This window comes from Balaenoptera musculus, chromosome 1, assembly GCF_009873245.2.
Source record: "Balaenoptera musculus isolate JJ_BM4_2016_0621 chromosome 1, mBalMus1.pri.v3, whole genome shotgun sequence".
Taxonomy (NCBI): Eukaryota; Metazoa; Chordata; class Mammalia; order Artiodactyla; family Balaenopteridae; genus Balaenoptera; species Balaenoptera musculus.
This window is the reverse complement of record NC_045785.1, coordinates 113,568,863-113,590,082: the sequence shown is the minus strand read 5'-3', so window position 1 is coordinate 113,590,082 and position 21,220 is coordinate 113,568,863. Positions and strand designations below refer to the sequence as shown.

The 21,220-nt window shown below is 50.5% G+C and overlaps 1 protein-coding gene across 4 annotated transcripts; it reads right to left on the bottom strand.

Moving 5' to 3' along the window:
• Positions 1 to 970: 970 nt before the first annotated feature.
• SEMA4A (semaphorin 4A) lies at positions 971 to 20,488 on the bottom strand. Of its 4 annotated transcripts, XM_036836733.1 has the most exons (16): positions 20,365 to 20,393; positions 20,077 to 20,260; positions 18,257 to 18,427; positions 16,470 to 16,630; positions 14,826 to 14,888; positions 14,467 to 14,565; positions 14,130 to 14,235; positions 13,193 to 13,309; positions 12,691 to 12,815; positions 12,356 to 12,528; positions 11,149 to 11,299; positions 5,644 to 5,824; positions 3,330 to 3,448; positions 3,063 to 3,220; positions 2,681 to 2,781; positions 971 to 2,288 (listed from the first exon to the last, which is right to left on the bottom strand). In XM_036836733.1, the coding sequence occupies exons 3-16, from the start codon at positions 18,396 to 18,398 to the stop codon at positions 1,696 to 1,698; spliced, it is 2,289 nt and encodes a 762-aa protein (XP_036692628.1). In that variant the 5' UTR covers positions 18,399 to 18,427; positions 20,077 to 20,260; positions 20,365 to 20,393; the 3' UTR covers positions 971 to 1,695. The 4 variants fall into 4 exon arrangements, with proteins under 4 accessions (XP_036692628.1, XP_036692622.1, XP_036692636.1 ...); XM_036836727.1 differs by having other exon boundaries at positions 20,077 to 20,488; XM_036836741.1 differs by lacking the exons at positions 20,077 to 20,260; positions 20,365 to 20,393 and adding an exon at positions 19,214 to 19,411.
• Positions 20,489 to 21,220: the final 732 nt, after the last annotated feature.

Sequence of the window (21,220 nt, the reverse complement as noted above, 5' to 3'; positions counted from 1 at the left end):
TTTGAAGAAAAAGCCATAGTAGAAGAGAGTTGTAAGAAGAATAGTATGGCCAAGATGTAAAGACTGCACAGAGGTCAAGGCCAGTGGGGGGCTTCTGGGAAATCGTGGAGAGTCATCTGAGCAGAGAGGTGGGGGAAAAGCCAGACAGACCACAGGGCATTAAAGAGGGTGAGGGCGACACTGGGGGTGGGGTGGGGGAAAGCAAGAACGGACCCTGCCTGGCGTTTGGTGGTAACAGGAAAGAAAGAGTTAGTGAGGGTGGAGGGGGTAGACAGAAAGGGCAGAGCTGTGGGAAGGATTATTGCTTTGTTTTCTTTTTCGGTACAGAGAGCACCTAGCACACTTGTGGGTGGAAGAAGGGAGATTAACGATGAGGGAGTAATAAAGTGGGGAGGGCGACGCAGGGGGTCTTGGCACAGCGGAAGGGGCAAATGCACCTGTTAGCCTTGGTTGGAGGAGGGACATGTGCCTTCCTGACAGGAGGGAGAGGGGGAAGGTGATAAGGGGGCGTGGACAGAGTGTTTGTCAGATATTGGGAAGTATGTGGCCAGGATGGGGGTGACTGCACAGTCTTGCTATAAATTCAATCCACCAAGAGTTGAAACCAACAGCTTGCAGTGGGAAAGGGGGGCTGAGGAGGAGCCAAGAGAAGTGTGGGACAGCTGGGGACAGCAACTGTGGGGCTGCGGCACGGAGTCCGTGACGGATGAGGTGCTGCCTGGCCGGCAGACACACAGACGTGTGTTGGCCCCAAAGGCAGAGTTGCAGGCACTCTAGCAGTGCCTGGAGTGGAAGAAAGGGCTGTGGGGCTGGCTGGGGGCTGGGAGGTAGCTGGCAGGGCAAAGGAGGTGGTTTGGAGTTGGAGAGAACAATCACCCCACAAACCTACTAATGTCCTCGGACTGCCTGCTCCCCTTACATCCCGCGGTCCTCTGCTGGAGCACTCTGCCCCGACAAAAACAGCACCAGTCATAAGCTTTGTCTTTTTAATAAAAAATAAACTGTCTGTGACAAGTGGTTTTTGAATCCCAAAACAAAGGAGAGGGGAGAGGAAAGGGGTCCAGGGGTCAGCCAGGGAAAAGGAGTGAACAAGGCTCAGATTACCCCTGTGTTCTAGCCAGGCCAGAAGGGGTTAAATCTGCCCCAACTGAAGCAAGATGGAAGGAGGTGAGACTTTAGGAAAGACCTCCCGGGTTGAGTTGATAAGGGGAGCAGAAAGGGAGCAGCTCCCTGCAGAGTCCTGGAGAGCCTTGGGAGAGGGGAGTGTTGGTGTCCAAGGTGGCAGCTGCTTTTAGAGTGGAGTCTCCAGGTGTGGTGTGCTATCTTACAGTTGCTTAGGTGTTTGGTGTTCTAGGGTCTCCTGTAGCAGTATGTTTCTGGAAGGTCCCGGAATGGCCAGAACTGAAGGATCCTCTCTAGGTCCTCCTATCATAGCCTAGGTCCAGGTCTGGGGCAGCCCCCATTAGAGAGGCCACGTGCTTGGTAGAAGGGAGTCCCACAGGGGAGTCAGGCCGCTGTGCCCAGCCCCACTGAGTGCTATCGGTGGCACAGAGTGGCGGAGAAGGTCCTCTTGTGGGAGGAAGGTGGTCTTTTGTGCTACTCCCACCCTAGTCAGGGCTGCACTGCTCCCGGTCCCCCCAGCCAGCATGGCCAGGCGCCCTGCCCTACCCGACAGCTCCAGCTTGTACCCAGAGTTTAAGCCACCTCAGTGCCCTGGAGGTTGTTGTCGGCGTCCACATCACTGGCAGAGGTCCTGCATTCCTTGTGGGGTTGGAGGCACTGCTCCCTGCTCAATGGGGCCTTCTCCCCGAGGGGCAGGGTCCCACAGCCTTGGACCTTGCCCCGGGCTCGGAGTGCCCCCAAAGGGGAGGAGAGGAGGAGGATGAGGGCTCCTGAAAGCACTAAGGCAAGGAGTACAGTGACGGTGAGGAAGTGGGGCCAGTAGGACCGCGGGGCAGCCAGGGCAGCCCCACCACCGACTGTGGTCAGCGGGGCCTCCATGCGTTCCCGGGGAATGCCCGCCAGTTCAGGATCCAGGGCCAGGGGTTGGTCCTGACTGTCCACCCAGTAGGAGACCACAGGGTATGAGAAGTCATTCTCAGTGGCCCAGCACTGATAGAGACCCCCCACCCCATCTCGCAGTAGCAGCAAGAGGGAGCCACGGTAGACTGTGGAAGAGACGTCCGGGATCGCTGCTGTGCCGTGACTCCAGTGGTAAGAGGCCAGAGCTGAGAGATGGGGGCAGGGGAGCTCCAGGATGGAGTTGGGGACAGCCAGGACTTCTTTAACTGTAGGTAAGGGAAAGGGGCCAAAGGTTAAGGAGACAGCAGGCAGGAGGGAGTCTCTACCCGACATGTGGGCCCCAACTCCCACCTCCAACTTCTATTTCAACTCCTAAACTCAACTCTGACCCCTTTCCTATCTCCAGTCTGGGCCCCATACTAACCTCCCCAGTACATCTGACTCCAACTCTGACACCAGAAGCAACTTCAACCCCAATCCTGAATCCCAGCTTAGAATTCCTATCCCTCTTCCCTACAGCCTACATCCCAATCCATTCCAACTCTGGGTATTCAGGTCTCAAGCCAGGCAGGTGCCAGGGGAGAAACGGAGGCAGAAATGCCCACGCCCTCCCAGAAGTCCTCCCGAGCCTTTGTGCCTCCCCTGGTCCCACACTCACTGATTTGGGGGTGGCTCCGAGGCCTTCCGCTCCTGCCCACGGGGCCATTGGCACATGCCCACTCTGGGTTCCCACGCTCCATGTCCTGCTTCCAGGACTTCCTGAGAAGGCAGGGAAAGCAAAAATTATCCCTTGAAACAGACAAGAGTGGGAGGAGGAGGGAGCAAGAGAGCGAAGTGCAGGGGGGAAGAAAGTGGGTCTGGGAGACTAGGTAGAACAGAGAGGAGGGGAAGAGAAGCCCAGGGTGGGCTGGAGCAGCTCAAAACTGCCTGGTGCAACTCCATCCCTGGAGGAACCCCCCACAGGCCGGGGGAATCTTGCAGGGAATGTGTTAGTAGCACCTGGAAAGAGGAAGACCATAAGCTGGGTAACTGGCACTCACGGGATGGTGGTGGGCAGGAGGCGGCAGATTTGGGACTCCGGGTCCCAGGCACAGTGAGGGTCCCGGGCAAGGACACAGTCCACACAGCTCTCGTAGACACTACAGTTGGCTCGGGGAACCCTCCAGATGCCTCCTGAGAAGCCTGCAAACACTGCGCCCTGGAAGAGAGATGGAGAGTGTCAGGGCATCCTCGCCACACCTAGGAAGGACCCAGTACCCAAGGCCTGCCCCACTAGAAGGCCATCTGAGGGTCAGGCCCCTTCCCACCTGGGTGGGGGCCAGCTGCAGGTTGCGAACAGGCTCAGGGTCAGGGAACAGCTGGATCTCCTCCACCAGATAAGCGTTCTTGTCCCCACTCACCACAGCCTTGTGGAGGGACCCTGTGCCTGTGAAGAGACAGAGAGAGCTGAAATTGTCTGACCCCATCTACACACCCCTCTCGTGCTCCCTCTCTGACTCCAGATGGCTTCTGCAGCTGTCAGAAAGTTCCTTCTGAAGTGTGCACTGGACACAGATCTGTCAGACCGTTTCCCTCTATGCCTTGGAGATGGAGCTTGCTTGTAAATGGCTGGAAATCCCTTGCCTCTCGGCCCTTCCTTTGCAACTGCCTGATAAAACTCCATGCCTGGAGGAACCCAACCGTCCCCTTTCTCCATGGACATGGGGCAGTGGACTGCTGAGCAATTCTGTAGAAAATCACATCACCAGCCTCCCTCACCTCCATCAAGTGTCTCTACTCAAAGGCACTTCAGTGAGTTCTACCCTGACCACTCTTTTTTTTTTTTTTTTTTTTTTAATTAATTAATTTATTTATTTTTGGCTGTGTTGGGTCTTCGTTGCTGTGTGCGGGCTTCTCATTGCGGTGGCTTCTCTTGTTGCGGAGCACGGACTCTAGGCACGCGGGCTTCAGTAGCTGTGGCATACGGGCTCAGTAGTTGTGGCTCGCGGGCTCTAGAGCTCAGGCTCAATAGTTGTGGCGCACGGCCTTAGTTGCTCCGCGGCACGTGGGATCTTCCCGGGGCCAGGGCTCAAACCCGTGTCCCTTGCATTGACAGGCGGATTCTTAACCACTGCGCCACCAGGGAAGCCCCTTGACCACCCTTTTAAAAATTACTACCACCCCAACTGGCATTCCTGACCACACACTGCTCTATTTATTTTCTAATCTCATAATGTACCAAGTAATTGACTCCTCAGTATGTTTATTGTCTGTCCCCACGCACTCCAAAAAGGAGCTAGATTTTTGTCTGTTTTGTTCTCTATTGTATACCCAATATATGCACAGCTGATGTCCTAAAAGAATGAATGAACCTGATGGGTTTCTTCCACTAAAGCTCAAGGGCATCCACCTCAGCCAGGCCCTCAATATAATATATGCTTGGCAGTCTTCCCCATCTCCCCCGCAGACTGTCTCTCCTTCTTTCCTTTTTTTTTTTTTAAATAAATTTATTTATTTTTGGCTGCATTGGGTCTTCGTTGCTGCGCGCAGGCTTTCTCTAGTTGCAGCGAGCGGGGGCTACTCTTCATTGTGGTGCGCGGGCTTCTCATTGTGGTGGCTTCTCTTGTTGCGGAGCACGGGCTCAGTAGTTGTGGCTCGCGGGCTCTAGAGCACAGGCTCAGTAGCTGTGGTGCATGGGCTTAGTTGCTCTGCGGCACGTGGGATCTTCCCGGACCAGGGATCGAACCCGTGTCCCCTGCATTGGCAGGCGGATTGTTAACCACTGCGTCACTAGGGAAGTCCCTCTCCTTCTCTCTACGATGAATATTTCAATCTATTCCTCTCTCCTCAAACCTCCCACCTTTTCTACCTCTCAATCTCCGCCCCCCCCCCCCACCCCGCTCATGACCTTGTGTCCTCCTACTTCGTAGAAAACACAAAAGCCTTCACAAAAGAGCTCCCTCTACTTCTTGCCCATTTCCCCCACAAGTCTATACATTCTCCCGTCCAGTCTTATCCCCCCTTCTACTCCTTCACTCCCATCCCAGCAGAGGTCTGTACCTCCCCCACTCACGACCAGTCCCTCCACCTGGTTCTAGAACCAGGCTTCCTGCTGCCTCTGCAACTTCACCTGCCATTTAGCCCCTCGCCTGCCCATCTCTTCGCCATCTCCCTCTCTACTGGATCCTGACGATCTTCCCCATCTTTAAAAAGATTGCTGGCTGGATCCCACGCCCTCCTCCAGTTACCTCCCATTCCCCTCTTCCCCTTCACAGCCAAGCTTCCTGAAGCGTGATCTGTGATCTCTACTCTCGCTGTTTCCAGCTCCCCCTCTATCCTCCCTCACTCTTCACCTCTCTAGCACGTCTTCCCCATAAGACAAACAGTTCTTGCTAAGGTCACCAAAGCCCTGCATGTTTCTCTCCCCCACCAGACTGAAAGCTCAGAGAAGGTAGGGACAGGGCTGTTTTGTTCTCCCACTGTATTTTCAGAGCCTAGCAGGGTGCCAGGCACAAAGTAGGTGCTCAGAAAACATGTGTTGAATGAATGCCTGAGTGAATGAACTCAAAGGTTTCCCTCCTCAACCCGAGTTGCAGTCCCTGCTCTGGTCCCCTGAGGGGTGGCCTTCAGCCCTTTACTCACTGGTGCCCAGGTACATGACCAGATGGCTATTCCCGTCAATGCCCTGGGCTGTCTCCACCGCAAGCCGTGTGTACTCCACACCAGACTTCACCAGCAGGGGTGTCCCCACCACCGGCTCATCCATCAGGAAATGGTCCTTCATGAAGGTCAAGGCTTTATCAGAGGAGGGGCTCTCCGAGCACTGAAGGGGGAGGAGGCAGATCAGGTCAGCTTTCTCCTTCCTTCAACTCACCCATTGCGTCTTCCCTCCCTCCCTCCCTCCCCCTTGGCTAATATCCTTTGCCTCCTTTCCTCTTGGCAGTCCTCATTTCAGGATGGGGATTAAAGCTGGACTTGGGAACTGCCTGGCTTTGAATTCCAGCCTCTGAATTCAGCATGCCTGAGGTTCCTTAACAGGGTAATGGGCCTATTACCAATACATCACAGGCTTGCTGTGAGGATGCAATGCACCAATACATGAAAAGTAATTAGAACAGTGCTTGGCATAAAGTAAGTATTTCATAAACATTAGCTGTCATTATTTTCCTCCATCATTACCTTCACCAAGGATGCCTGGCCACCAGCAGGAAGTAGAGTGAGGGTCCCTTGCAGACAAGGACCACCTTGAACTCATGTCTGTAAGCCCAGGCTTAACACAGGACCTGGCACACAGTTGGTGCCCAATAAATGTTCGCTGAGTCAGTAATTGAATGAATGATGTCACAGAAAGGGGTGGTGAACAGGGAGTGTTTCTCATCATGGTGTGGCATGAATTTGATGCGTGACTCTGGGAGAGTCCCTTCTCCATTCTGGGCCTTCTTTTTCTTACTCATAAAATGAGGGGGTTGGACCGGCTGTTCTCGAAAGGACTTGCCAACACCAGCATACTGTGGCTTTGGGACACCTGTGTCCTGATCTTTGGTCACGATTCTTGTCCTCTGTTTCCAAGAGCACTGTCTTAACACCAGCCCCAGCTCTGTCACCTACAAGATACGTCCTCAGACAAGTTACCCCACCTCTATGAGTTCCAACTTCCTCATCTGTAAAGTGATGTAATAACATCTGTATTTCATTTTGATGCCAGAATGAGCATATGCACTTACTCTCACTTCCTCCCAAAGGGATTTTTTTTTTTTTTTTTAAAGACACAAACCTACAGGGATGGGGAGAACAGGAGAGGAGGCAAAAGCAGCCACATTTTGGAAGCTGGAAAGCAAATGAACAAATAGGAAAAGACTTAGCAGGATAAAAGAATCTTCTTAAGCCAGCCCAGGGATAACCCCAAACTATCTGATTTATAAGGCAGAATTCCTGAAGTTCATGGATTAGTGGCCCCAGTCACCTCTGGAAATGGGGTAAAGGAGGGGCTGAATAAAGAAGATTATTTGAAAGTCTCTTTAAGAAGCAGGCAGATTTCCCCCCAGCTCCATGCCACTGAGTGACTGTCCCTTCCATACCCTAGCCCCAAACTGGAGGTTTATTCTCTGGAGAGGGTAAGACAGAGGGACTCTGAATGGAGTACAGCAGAGATGGGTGACACCACCATGAAAGCAGGGGATTAAATCCAAGTAGACACAGTACCTGCTGAGACTCTTCCCCCACACCCAGCCCTCTTTCCCCATGGCTCCCAGACACCAGGAGCCAGACCATCTCCCTCCAGGCAGAAGACTGGAAGAATCTACTCCAGGAAAACTGACTAGAGGTCCAAGAGGAAAGACTTAAAGATATTGACACTGAAGGTCCCCAACAAAGCAGTCCAGACAGACCATCCTCAGTGGAGCTATCACGGAGCTCAAGTTGCCAAGTCATGCCCAGGGTGCAGAGTTTCCAAATAGCTTCATGGTCCCCTCCCTCTTAAATATGAGTAGATGACCAAGGATTACCAGATATGTGAGTGAAACCATGAACATGAAAGAGATCAAAACAAGGAAATAGAAAAAATGAATAAACAAAAACCTAAGAGGAAACAGAAATGATTCAGAGAAAAGAAAACCACAGCAAAGTATCATTATTATCTTAAGAGAGATAATTATGAAGATAGTATACCCATGAAACAAGAACATAATGCTACAAAAGAGGAGTTCTTATTTTAAAGAGTGTGGCCAAAGATTACATACTTCCTGAAAGAAGACCACACTACCACTATGAGGTAGTTCTGCTCCCGAAAATCAAACTTTAATCTGATTACGTCTCTAGATCCAAACACCAACCAATTTACAGAAAATACTTAAACTCCATCACAGAGATGTAAAATCAAGATCCAGACTGTGGAAAATTCTACATAACAAATAAATTGCAAGAGAAAAAAAGAAGTTGGAAAGGGAACATACAGACTAAAAGAGACTGAAAAGAACAACCAATCCAAATTTACAGATTTTATTTGGATTTTGACTCCAATAAACAAACAATATTTTCTAAAAACCCTTATGATATCTGTGAGACTATTAGAAATTTGAACACTAAATGCATATTAGATTAAGGAACTATTATTAATTTTTTGGTGTGATAATGGTACTATGGCTATGTTGTTGTTGTTTTCAAAGCCCTTATCCTTTGGAGATACATACTAAAATATTTATGGATGAGGTAATGGGATGAATGGTAGTCCCCCAAAAGACATGTCCATCTAAAACCTGTGAATGTGACTTTATTTGCAGAAAGAGTCTTTGTATACATAATTAAAAATCTCAAGATGACTCATTCTGGGGACTTTCCTAGTGGTCCAGTGGTAAAGAATCCGCCTTCTAATGCAAAGGACGTGGGTTCGATCCCTGGTCGGGGAACTAGGTTCCCACATGCCGCGGGGCAGCTAAGCCCGCGCGCCACAACTACAGGGCCCACACGCCCTGGGGCCTGTGCGCCACAACTAGAGAAGAGAAAACCCACACGGCACAACTAGAGAGAAGCCTGCGCAACGCGATGAAAGATCCCGCATGCCGCAACTAAGACCCAACGCAGCCAAATAAATAAATAAATAAATAAAATATTTTTTTTAAAAAAGATGACTCATTCTGGATTACAATGGGCTCTAAATCCAATGACAAGTGTCTGTATAAGAGAAGTGGAGGAGACATACAGAGATAAGGCAAAGTGATGACAGAGGCAGAGATTGGAGTGATGTGCCTACAAGCCAAGGAACACCAAGGGTTTCCAGCAGCCAACCAGAAGCTCAGAGCGAGGCATAGAATAGATTCTCCCTCAGAGCCTCTAGAAGGAACCAACCCTTCTGACACTTTGATTTCAAACACCTGGCCTCCAGAACTGTGAAAGAATAAATTTCTGTTGTTTCACACCACCACATTTGTGGTAATTTGTTTTGGCAGCCATAGGAAACTAATACAGATGAAATGATACAATGACCAGAATTTGCTTCAAAATAATAAGAGGAGAAGTGGGTGGGGTATAGATGAAACAGTTTGATTGGCTATGAGTTGAAGCTGGCTGATGGGTGTACGGAGGTCCATTACACTATTCTGTCCACTTTTTATACATTTAAAATTCTCTATAATGGAACATGTTTATAAAAGACATATTCAAAGCTCAAAAAATCTAGTAAATTAAATATCTGATAGCAGAAATTAAAAATCTGATAGAAGGATCAGAAGATAAAATTGAGATACTCTCTCAGAAAGTAGAATAAAACCAAAGACATGGAAAAAATCTTTTAAAGGATTTTAAAAGGTAGAGGACTAGTCCAGGAGGTCCAGAAAGAAGTGAAAAAACATTCTGACATTAGAATGTCAGCTCCATGAGGAAAGAGACTTTTATCTGTTTTGTTCACTGCTATATCCCCAGTGCCTACAACAGTGACAGGTGGCCTCAAAAAATATTTGTTGAATGAAAAGGGAACAGGAGGAAATAGTTCAAGAAAACTTCTTAGAACTGAAAGAACTAAAATTCCAGGCTTAAGGGGCAAATTGAATGTCCAGACAATGAACAAACAGATATCATCAAGGCACAATACCATGAAATTTCAAAACAACCAGCGACACAAAAAAGGTACTACAAGATTCCAGTGAGAAAAAAAAAAAAACCAGGTGACATTCAAAGAGTTGGGGATCAGAATAGCTTTAGACTTCTCAACAGCAGCACTGAAAGCTAGAAGATAATAGAGGAAGCCTTCAAAGTTTGGAAGGAAAATTATTTCTAGTCTCGAATTAGATACACCTAGGCAAACTATCAAATGTGAATGTAGAATAAAGACATATTCAGACATTCAAGGTCTCAAAAAAATTTACCTGCCATGTATCCCTTTCTGGGAATCTCTTTTTCAAAAAAGAAAAGAGAGGAAGTTGTGGGATGCAAGAACCACCAGATTGTCACAAGAAAGTGGCAAAGGGAATGCCCAGAATGATGAGGAAGGGAGATTCCAGGATGGCAGTTGTGTCCCGGATGTAGTTAAGATGTAGATGTAGTACAGACTGCAGCAGATAGGAAGGATCTCCGGGAAGATAAAACTCTTAGAATACCTAATGGATCTGTTTTTAAAAGAGATTCAGATAACTGAGGAAGAGTTTGGGGTTGAATTAAAGATAAGAGCTTAGAAAACAAAGCAAAAAATACTAATAATAATAATCAAGATAATTACTAACCCCAGGGAAAAATTTTAAATTATGCAAAAAGGAAATATAATCATGGCTTACTACCTGGCTCAGCTGTGAATAATGAATCATAATATAAATATTGATCTAACCAAAATTACTATAAAACAATGTTGGGAGATGAGGGGTGGGTGCAGTGGTGTGTTGATAAGGCAGCTCTGGGGAACGATGAGCGGGGGGACCTCTGACTTGAAGTGTTTGCTGATTTCCATGATGTATTATTCCCACCATGGCTGATTTCAAGCTATCAATGTATTGTCACTGAACTCGGATTTGTAAAGAGATGCACAAAGGGTTCTTGCTAGTTGCTGCAAGCCAGTTCCAGCACATCGCTGAGTGCGGGTGGGGGACATAGTTAAATCCTCACCATCCAGAATGGGAATTCAATAGACACTGCCTGACACTGAAACATCAAGAAGTAGCAAGAAAAGTATTTCAAGATTTAGAGATAAATATCAAAAGAATCAGCTAAAAGAGTTGAAGGTGGTTGTCTCTAGAGAGGAAAACGTGCTGAGGATAGGAAACAGGGCTGTTTTTTGTAACCAACCATGTAAATCTATATGATTGTTTAAATGCTGTACATATACACTCTGATCAAAAAACAAAAGTTAAATAAGAAATGCAGGTGAAGATGCCCAAGACAGTCCTTGGCACAGCCCGTGCTCCCTTGTTTCCTTAGTGATACACCCAGGTATTTGGGGTGCACTCAGCTGGGGTGAAGGGGTGCTGCTCTGTGTTTAGGATGGGGTTGGACACATGTGGAATGTGGGCAGCCAGAATGGGTGAATATCTGAGCAGACAGGACCTGGGGGTGCGGGGAACACTAGCATTTATTGGGCATTTATTATGCCGTGATAGGTACTTTGACATGCATATTATGTGTCTGGGGAGGCAGAGTTTGCTCAGTGGGGTGGGTAGTACTCACGCTGCCTGGCCGAGGACTGATATCAGGGAACCCGTAAGTAGTCCAGCGTGAAGTCTCTTTGTTCAATTCCTTATACTTCCCCTCAAAGACATGCTTGATGTCCTTGAGTGAGAAAGCACAGACAGCAGAGCTCCTGGTCCCACCAACCTGCCTGGAGAAAGCCAAAGGGGACATTGTCTGTAACCTCCTCTGCTATACCAGGAAACTCCCCTTCCAGCCCTGGCCCACCCTTGGTGAGAAACCCCAAAAGGGCAGGAGGATGAAGGGCTGGGTCAGGCCCCAGCTGTGGTGATAAGGGCTAGGAGAGCCCCAGACTCTAGTCCATCTTAGGATCTGAGGTGTGATTATCTTTGATGAGAATTAAATGGGGCTCATGCCCTGGGGTGTCTCCTGCCTGGCCTGCCCAGATTGGGCCCCTATGGGAGGGGCAGTATAACCAGCTCCCCAACAGGCTCCAGATGAAGTATTCCTCCTTGGGGATCCCATGTATTTCTGGTCCTCAGATAACCAACCAGAGCCTGACTACAACGATTTTTATTCCTTCAGCCTTGGTCTGTGGAGACAAAAGGTTTCTCTTGTTCTCTTTAACCTGTGACATACACCATATTCTCAGTTCTGGATGCCATAGATACCAGACCCTGCTTACAACAGATGTCTTTGATACCTGACATATTGTCAGCAGATACCAAACCACAGCAAGTAAGTTAAACTTTCTCAGCCTCTAAGCAATGACTGTATTTTTATCTTATGTCGCTGGTGGTGTTTCACTCTTTGCTCTGACCATTAGGAAGCTCAGAGCTAAATTTGTGCCGACATCCCAGGACTGCACATTTGTAATGCACATTTGTAAAGCACATGTGTAATGTGCTGACCGGATCCCTGGGTTCCCTTATTCTCCTTTTATTTCCATTTCCTCATGGATTTTATTTTATTTTAATGTTTGCCTTTTGTAAGCTACCTCCTATCATTTTTGGAACCAGGCAGGATATAAACTAATCAGAACCTTTCTGAGCTTTATTTTTCCCATCTACATTAAGGGCATGAGTCAAATTCCTGGGAGATGGTGACGATCAAATGCCTTCGTATGTGAAGTGTGGAGTATGTGCTCGGCTCACATCAGTTCCTACCCTCCCTGGCGGGCCAGGGCAACAGGGGTGCTGACCCGTAATCCCGCTTCCAGCCGCCACGTTCCCGCCTGGCTGCTCACCACTGAGAGGTGAAGACAGCGTAGACATAGGGATCGGTGGAGGAATTGTCTGCCAGCAGGACAGCGTGACGGATGACGTTGAAGGGCAGCTGCCCCGGCTGGGCGCAGAGTAGCTGGGCCTTCAAGAAGGTGGTCCACTTCTTCTGCAGCAGCTTTTCGCCGCCCACGTCGTTCTAGGGGCACCGGAGGAGTCAGGGGACGCCCCCTGCCCCCACGTGACCTCACCCTCTTCCCCGCCCCTCACTCCCATTGGTCCCTAAGCGCTCAGCCCCGCCTCTGCCATCTCCCCATTGGCTTCTCCACAGCCAGCCCCGCCTCCCGCCCAGGCTGCAGACCTTGCAGACTCTGGCCACCCGGGATGTGTGGAGCTTCTCGAAGAACTCAAACTCGCTGGCTGTCTCCTCGAAGAAGAAGTAGACGACGTGGGTCGAAGGGATGGCTGCCACGAAGGAGGCGTCCGCTGCAGGGGCGGGGCAGATGGGCTAAGAGATGGAGCACCTGGATGCCCTGGCTTCCCCTTTGTGAAAACCCTTGGCTCTGGAGGACAGGAGACACAACCTCTCGGGTCCCACAGCTGGTCGAGACATAGCCATGGGTGGGGGGTGGGGGCGGGGAGCGACTGGTACGTCTTTAATTATTTATGTAAGATGAAAGCTTCAAGAGGACGGGAGCTATGTCTTCTTCCCTGCAGTACCGCCAATGCCGAACAGTACTGCCTTGCACACTGTATGCCTCAACAAACGAGAGTTGAGTGAATTAACAGCAGTTCACAGTGCCAGGTCTCCGGGACTTGGGGAAGGGGGCCAGACCTGTGCTGGGTAGGGCTCAGGTCCTTACGTTGCAGCCAGCGGAGGAAATTGTCTGTCTTGAGGACAGGCTGGGATCCCAGTGTGCGCATCAGGATGGGCTCACTGCCCAGGAAGTTGTTCATGGTGCCGGAATAGAGCATCCCATCTAGTGTGGGGAGAGGAGGGGAGACCTCATCAGTTGGAGGGTGCCCCTGCCCTCCTCAGACCTGTCAGCATTCACATCAGCCTCTGGCCTCCTTCATGTGTTCTACACCTTCCTATGGAATCCCAAAGCCCAGCTCACAGCCCCCCACTGAGCACCGTTCTTAGGTCCTTCTGCCCACAGGGAATGGCCAACCTTATGGCCTTCAGTGTTTTGGCACTTTTCTCTGGCTCCTCCCTCCTATGCCCAGCTAAACCACTTGCCAGTTAGAATCACTCATTGTTGCCCGAAGACGGCTTTGTTTTGTTTCCGTACCTTAAGTCCTACCCTTTTCTTCATGGAACACCTTCCCTGCCCATCTACCTATCTTTCAAGGTCCCACTCAGTCAAAGTCCACCGCCTTCAGGAAGCCAGGGTGGGGAGTCTGTAATGGTTTGTGTCCGGGAGGGCACAGCACCATGATTTCTTCTTTGTAATCCCTACAGTCCCTAGCACAATGCCTGGCCCACCAGAGGGGGCATTCATACAGAGCATACTTGTTGAACAAATGACTGAATCTCAGGCCTCTTCCCTGCCTGAGACCCTTCCTGGACCCTCCCGCCTCTGTGCATCTCTCCATATCCATTTCGCTCCACCTCCTTTGTGGCAGTTTCAGCAGGAGCTGGTGTTTGGGGTATCTGATTCTCCCTCTGATTTTGTGCTCCGAGGCTCCTGGCTTCTCCTCCCTCTGTCCCCTGCTTTTCAGGAAATTGTCAGATTCCATATGTCACAGAGTGACCAGGGAAAGCAGTTGCTGGGATGGACCAGGGAACCTCATACTCACCTGCCAGGACAGCCGTGTGCTTATGGGCGGGGTCGAAGGGGCTTTGGCCTTTCCCCTCTACAACCTTGTCCTCCGAGATGGGCAACAGGTTGGAATCTTGGCGTTCCTAGAGAGGGGGAGTGGCTGGGGGGCCAGAACGCCAGAGTCTCATGTCTGGGAAAGGAGGGGTGTGAGGGAGGACAGGGAGGGGATGTAGAGGAAAATTGGTCTGGGGCCAGGAAGCTCACAAGGGTCCTGCGTCTGGAAAACCAGAGTTTTCCAGAGCTGCAGAGGATGAGCTGGGAGTAGATGTGAGGAGGGATGCTTGGGGCCTGAGAGCTGGTGCCAGATAACTCACAATGAAGGTGCAAGCAGGGCTGAAGGCGAAGGTGCCACAGGCGTAGAGATGGGTGGCATTGAAGGAGACCAGGACACGAATAAAGTTGAAACACTGTGTCTGGGGGAGATAGAGAATTCAGGCCTCCAGGGCACTTGCCCCAAACTCCTGGGCCCCCAGAGGCTGCTCCCTCACTCCCTAGTAGGGAGAAGGACTGGGCAATGCTGAGGCAGTCCCTGTCTGTCTTTATAGAACATGATGCAGGCAATTATCATGCAAACAAGCATCCTCTGCTGCCTGCCCAACTTGAGATCATCCAGTGATGGTCTAGGGACACCAGGGTTCTCTACCAGAGCCCCAGTATCTCCACCTCTACTTACCTCATTGCTCTTCTTCTTAAAGGCACATTCACTCTTTTTTCGGTCACTGGCTGGCCAGGGTATCTGAAGTGGGGCATTGGGAAAGGGGAGATAAAGGGAATGAGGTCTTCAGCTCCAGCTCTGACCTACCATCCCCACCTTGGCTCTGATGTGAAATCACCAGCAGGCATAGTGGTTAGTTACATGCTGGTGGGCTATAATAACCTCACTTTGTGACCCTGGCTATTACTCTGATGATACTGTTATTCATTAGGACACAGCTCCATGGTAGAACATGGCCTATGGAATCAGACCTGAGTTTGAATCTAGACTCAGCCACTTACTGGTTGAGTGATCTTGGTCAATTGCACAGGCTTCTGGAGGGCACAACTAGGTAGCATATGTAAAGCACCTAATGCCATGCATGGTATAAAAGCAGCAGCTGGCAAAAAAAACCACCACATTTCCTGGGGAAACTGTTAAAAATGTCAGTTCCTCACACCTCAGAGAATCTGTATTTTTAAAAAATTATATTTATTTATTTATTTATTATTTTTGGCTGTGTCGGGTCTTCGTTGCTGCGTGTGGGCTATCTCTAGTTGGGAGGAGCGGGGGCTACTCTTCCTTGCAGTGCACAGGCTTCTCATTGCGGTGGCTTCTCTTGTTGCGGAGCACGGGCTCTAGGCACACGGGCTTCAGTAGTTGTGGCTCTCAGGCTCTAGAGCGCAGGCTCAGTAGTTGTGGCGCATGGGCTTAGTTGCTCCGTGGCATGTGGGATCTTCCCAGACCAGGGCTCAAACTCGTGTCTCCTGCATTGGCAGGCAGATTCTTAAGCACTGTGCCACCAGGGAAGCCCAGAATCTGTGTTTTTAATTGGCATCCCATGTGTGCAGGTGGCCCACAGACCACACATTGAGAAAAACAAACCGTGGAGATGCTCAGTAATTGCTAGCTCCCTCCCTCCCTTTTTTCCTTCCCTCTCGCTTTCTCCCTCACGTTGTTCCCATGAGTAGGGTGACTGTAATTTAACACAGAAGCTTCAGTGATTTCTACCAGTGGGTGGATATCATATTATTGATATAATTTGAGTCAATGTTTCTCTCATGTGTCAATGATTTCCATATCAGCCATTTTAGTAATTAATATTATTCAACCAGTATTCATGGTACCAATGAACAGTGAGGCCACTATAGTGTTTCTTGTCTGTTATACCGATCATATATATATGTCTCTACAAAGAATTGCTGATTGTTGGGGACTTCCCTGGTGGTCCAGTGGTTAAGAATCCGCCTTCCAATGCAGGGACGCAGGTTCAATCCCTGGTCAGGGAACTAAGATCCCACAGGCCGCAGGGCAACTAAGCCTGCACACCACAACTACTAAGCACGCGAGCCACAACCAGAGAGCCCGCGTGCCGCAACTACAGAGCCCACGTGCTCTGGAGCCCGCAGGCCACAACTAGAGAGAAGCCCGCACGCTGTAACGAAGACCCAACGCAGCCAAAAAATAAAATAAATAAATATTTAAAAAAAAAAGAATTGCTGATTGTTGCTGATTATAGGTAACAGCAAATTGGGTGGTTATTCATGCGTAAGCAGCCCAAGCGCAGGGCAGCTGTCGGCCCCCTCCTCACTCCCAGCCCACGCCCTTCCCCTGGCCTCTCACCATGTTCTTCAGCCTTGGTACCCCTGGATCCTGGATATTCAAAGCCAGAATGGCCTCTCGAGCCCCCACATAGAGAGTGTCTCCATCACCACTCAGGAGCAGAGTGTCAAAATCCTGGAGGCCCTTCTGATGGAAGAAGCTAAGAGCTCTGCGTCCATCCCCTGTTGAGAGGTGGTGAGAAGGAGACAGTGATGAGAAGTCAGTGGTCAAGCAGCTGAGTTCTGAGATAAAATCAGGGGAAGAAAAGGGCTGGCAGAGTGTGCTCCCCAGACCTTGGCAACTGGACCCACTCTTCATCAGCAGCTCCCCGCTTCGTCCCACCCTGCCGGCCGCCATAGGAGCTTTGTGTGTTGAGCTCACAGTAGAGAGGAAAGGCAGCCAGAGACAGGGTCACGACAGACTGGGGCTGGGGGAGGGTGGCCCGTACCCAAGAGACAGACAAAGGGACAGGAAATAAAGTGAGGCACAGTGGATGCGCTTCCAGGCCTGGGGGCTGAGGTGGGCGGAGGACACGTTGGTCCTCACCCGTGGGGAGAGCAGAAGGCAGGGAGACGACAGGAAGGTGTTGGCGGCCACAGACAGGAAAGCTAGATGTAGACAGGACTATGTGTCAGAGTAACTGTGGGTTGTAGGGGTCCCACTCACCAGCCCCACTTCCCTCCCCGCCTCTACTGCAGGAAATTTCCACCACAAGAATCACTGCCATAGGCTGAACAGAAAGGAAATATTTTTCTCCAAAGTTTCCTGCAAGCGCCTAGATGTCACCTGGGCATGGGATTCCAGCTGGCTGTGGGAGGTTCCCTGAGGTCTCCCCATCACCGTGCTGTGGCAGAGGTGGGGCGTGTGTGCCTGGTCCCCTGGCATATCAGCAAGGGGGGAGGAGCTTCTGAAATCCTCTCTCAAGAGCACATTCGTACTTTTGCATTAGTTAGAGAACTGACTAGCTAATTGTTACCTTTGGAGGCTCAGAGGCTCTTAGGACCAACCAAGAGGAGGAGTTGGGGAAACGTGTGGCAAGGTGCTGGAGAGGCTGGCCTCCCCAGAACTGTATACACCCCTCTGTAACTGAACTGACCGCCCCAATGTGTGGTTGTCTGTTCATCTGCCTCCCCTTGGGACCATCAGCACGTTGATGGCAGGGGCTGAGTCCTGTTTATGTTGTAATCTCAGCACCCAACACAGAGGAGGCCCCTCCATCAACGGGCAACATGCATTTCCTTTACCACGTTGCCCCAGAAAGACGCTAAAGACACAGCTGTGCCCAGGAGACTGCCCCTACAACTCCTACAGGGCCCCTGTCCCTTCCTGAATCTTTTACCTGGAGGTGGAAGACCAGCAGTCACCACACCCTCAGTAAGAAACCAGCCAAGCTGTGCCTAAAGGGTCCCAGGGTCCGTATCCCAGCCAGGCCACACTGAGTTCTTGTATTCTTGGTGTCCACAGTACTGGGCATGACGTGGTCCAGCATCATCTGTGCAGTTGTGTGTCCTGGTGTGTCCTGGGTCACCAGGCCCACAGATGCTCTTCTGGCAGGGGCCTTGGCTTTGGGGCACTTGAGGGCATGAAAGCAGTTACGGGTTTGAGGTGACCAGTTTGATAACAGTGACATTTAAGGAGGGAAAGAAAAATCACCAACTCTGGAGAACCAGAAGGCACAACACCCCTGGTCCCCTGGTCCCCTCACTTCCCTTTCCTCAGTCTCTGCCCCAGGTGAGTTTCATCATTCACTCCTTTCTCAGTCAGCCAGGTGTTGCCATCCCCACACTTCCTGATCATCAGACACTTACCTGCGTAGTATTTGACCCTGGGTGTGGGCCCCTGCCCGTCACCCCGTGCGGTCGTCGGTGGTGGCAGAAGCAGCAGGAGCAGCTGGAAGAGGAAAAGGCCCAGGAGGCTCCAGGAGTCCAGGCCCAGGGCTGGAAGGGCCATGCTCAGCCAGAGGCTGTCACCAGACGGCTCTGGGGAAACAGGCACCCGCCACTCTCTGGGTGAGCAGTCTTTACCACATCCTCCCTGGGAACCAATCAGATAGCCCCAGGCAGCAGAAGTGTGTACTGTGGGGGGGATGTTAGAGAGACGGGCCAGTTTCCTCTCCAGAGTGCCCCTAGAGAGTCTCACTTCCATCATCCCACAGGCCTCATCCCGCCTCACTCTCCCCTCTGGGTAGGAGTCCAGCTCAGCTGTTCCCCATCCCGCCCTTCTGATCTCTTTGCACCAATAGCCCCACTTTGCCTTTTCTCACCTTACTCTCAGGGAAGTCTTTCTTGCTGTTTACTCTTTGCCTTCCCTCCTCCCATAGCCCAGAGGCCAAACCAATGCCTGGTCCCGGGCAGGGAACTTTCTGGGGAGCAGATTCCTGCACTCACAATATAGATTCTTCAGCCCTGACTCTCCTAGCACTTTCAGATCTGTTGATACTCGTACACAGCCCTACCCTCTGATGACCCAAACAAGCAGACCAGGTCTGAATCAGCCTGCTCTGATCTCTCCGCAGCTGGGCTTAGGTCGCTGACTCTCAGGCCTACAGGCCTCTTCTTGCAGGGAGGAGATGGGAGTCCAGCCTGGAGGGCTGGCTATCAGCCTCTTGCGGAAAGTGGCCCAGGGCAGGGAGTGGCTGGCTGTCTCCCAGCCTCTGCAGCTGCCCCCTCTCTCCCTGGTCCTTGTGCTGCTGCTGTCTGTCTCCCTGGGCCTCTGCATAATCCTCCCCTGGGACTGCCACCCCCCAGCCACCCATCTCATCTCACCCTTGAGCCAGACACAGTGCAGAACCTAGGTGTCCAGACTCTTGGGCGTGGGTGCCATCCAAGAGAATGAAGAAGGGGGGTTCCCAGGCCCCAGAGGCAGGGGACGGGAGGCTCAGCCTGGCTGGGCCAGGCATGCGGCGCTCCAGGTACCCATAGCGGCAAAGCCAGCACTGGGAGCTCTGGGCAAGGGAAACCAGAATTTCCACCTCTCGAGTTGTGACAGATCCCTGGCTTGGGCGGAAGTTGGTGGATTGGGAGGGGACTAAAAGGAGGCACACCTCTCTCTTTCACCTCATCTATCCAGAAAGTTTAAAAGGCCAGAAAGTTTCTAGGTCATTTCAGCCATTCCCCTGTCCCTCTATCTCATCACATCCAGTCTAACCAGACTAGCAGTGGTTTCTCCTCTTGCTCAAGACTTCCCAGCTAGGAGACATGACACCGTCTTTCATATTCCTCTTTCCACTTACCCACAAGGTGGGGTCTCTCTACTCCTACCTACTGGGAAGTCCCTGCAGTGGTCTAAACTTTCAAACCTCCCACTTCCAACTGGGCCATAGTCTTTAAAAAATAAAACAATTGCAAACAACAAGGACCTACTGTATAGCACAGGGAACTATATTCATTATCTTGTAATAACCTATAATGGAAAAGAATCTGAAAAAGAATATATATATATATATATATATATATATGTATGTATGTATAACTATCACTTTGCTGTACACTTGAGACTAATACAACACTGTAAATTAACTATACTTCAATTTTTAAAAATGCCTTTAAAAACTCTAATAAGTAAATAAAACAATTGCATTAGGCTCTTATCCAGGGCTTTGCTGTGGAAATTCCTTCTGTAGTCTTACCTCCAACACTCTTACGGCAGCGTCAGGCCAGTGGGGAACCCAGACAATTTCCCATCTGAGCTCGAACGTACTTCGGGGGGCACCCAAACGCCTGATGATGGCTGCTCACCCCCTCCCTGAAGGCTCCAGGGGGAACCTCATAATGCAGGGTTAATAAGGCATCTAGCACCAAGGGCTTCATGACCTATAAAGTGGGTAGTTTCCTGCCCACTCAGCCTGAGCCCAGCTGACTGCTGGTTAAAGAGCACAGACACCCCAGGGCTAATCCGACTCCGATAAATAACCCACCTCCTTCTTAAAAGCACATTCCTCATGGTCAGGAAGTCCTTCCTGTAGTGTGACTTCCGTCCCTCTTGCCACAGCAAAGCCTACAGGGTGATGGGACAGCCTAGGCTCCTCCTTAGAAGAATTTCTTATCAGTCTGCTCAGCCGTCTTTCCTTTCCCTCTGCTCCCATTTTCCCGCAATTTCCCTCAATTTCCTTGAGGGCTGGCCTCGGCCAAACCCCTCCTGACAACTGTTTCTATCAAGACTTACCTAAGACTTCCCCAGACTCTCATGGAGTCTTGTTGCCAGATCCTTGGGAGAAGCCATGGTCTAAGCCACCCAGAGAACATTTTGTAGACTCTCAGAATCAAGGGAAACTCCCACCCAGACCCCACCTCAAGCTCAGAGTGGGAGCCTACCCTGCTCTGGGACCTCTCTGCTTTAACAGATTGGCTTTTCTGGGTCTCTGGGAGGAGCTCTGATAGGGTGGGTGGGGCTTGGGGGAGGAGGTTCCAGCCCCACCCTCCCAGTCCTTGCCCTATCCCCGCCTCTCTGGAAGTGTTAGATTCAATGCCCTGAGCCGAGTTCCTCCTTCTCCAGAGACCCAGGAATTCTCCTTCTGGCAACAAGTCTCCTTTTCCCCAGCCTCTCCAGTGAATATGAAGTCTGCATTATCAGGCTTTGGTCTACCCAACAATTTTAGCTGCTAGGTACCACCATAATCCCATTTTAAAGATGAGGCAAAGTGAGGCAAAGGAGGTTACACAGCCAGAAGCCAAGTTAAACTCATATCTGCCTCATACCAGAGTGACTCCCTTAGCTACACTGTCTCTCAGGAGTCCTACTCCTGCCCTAGTCTGGGAAACTCAACCCTGAGC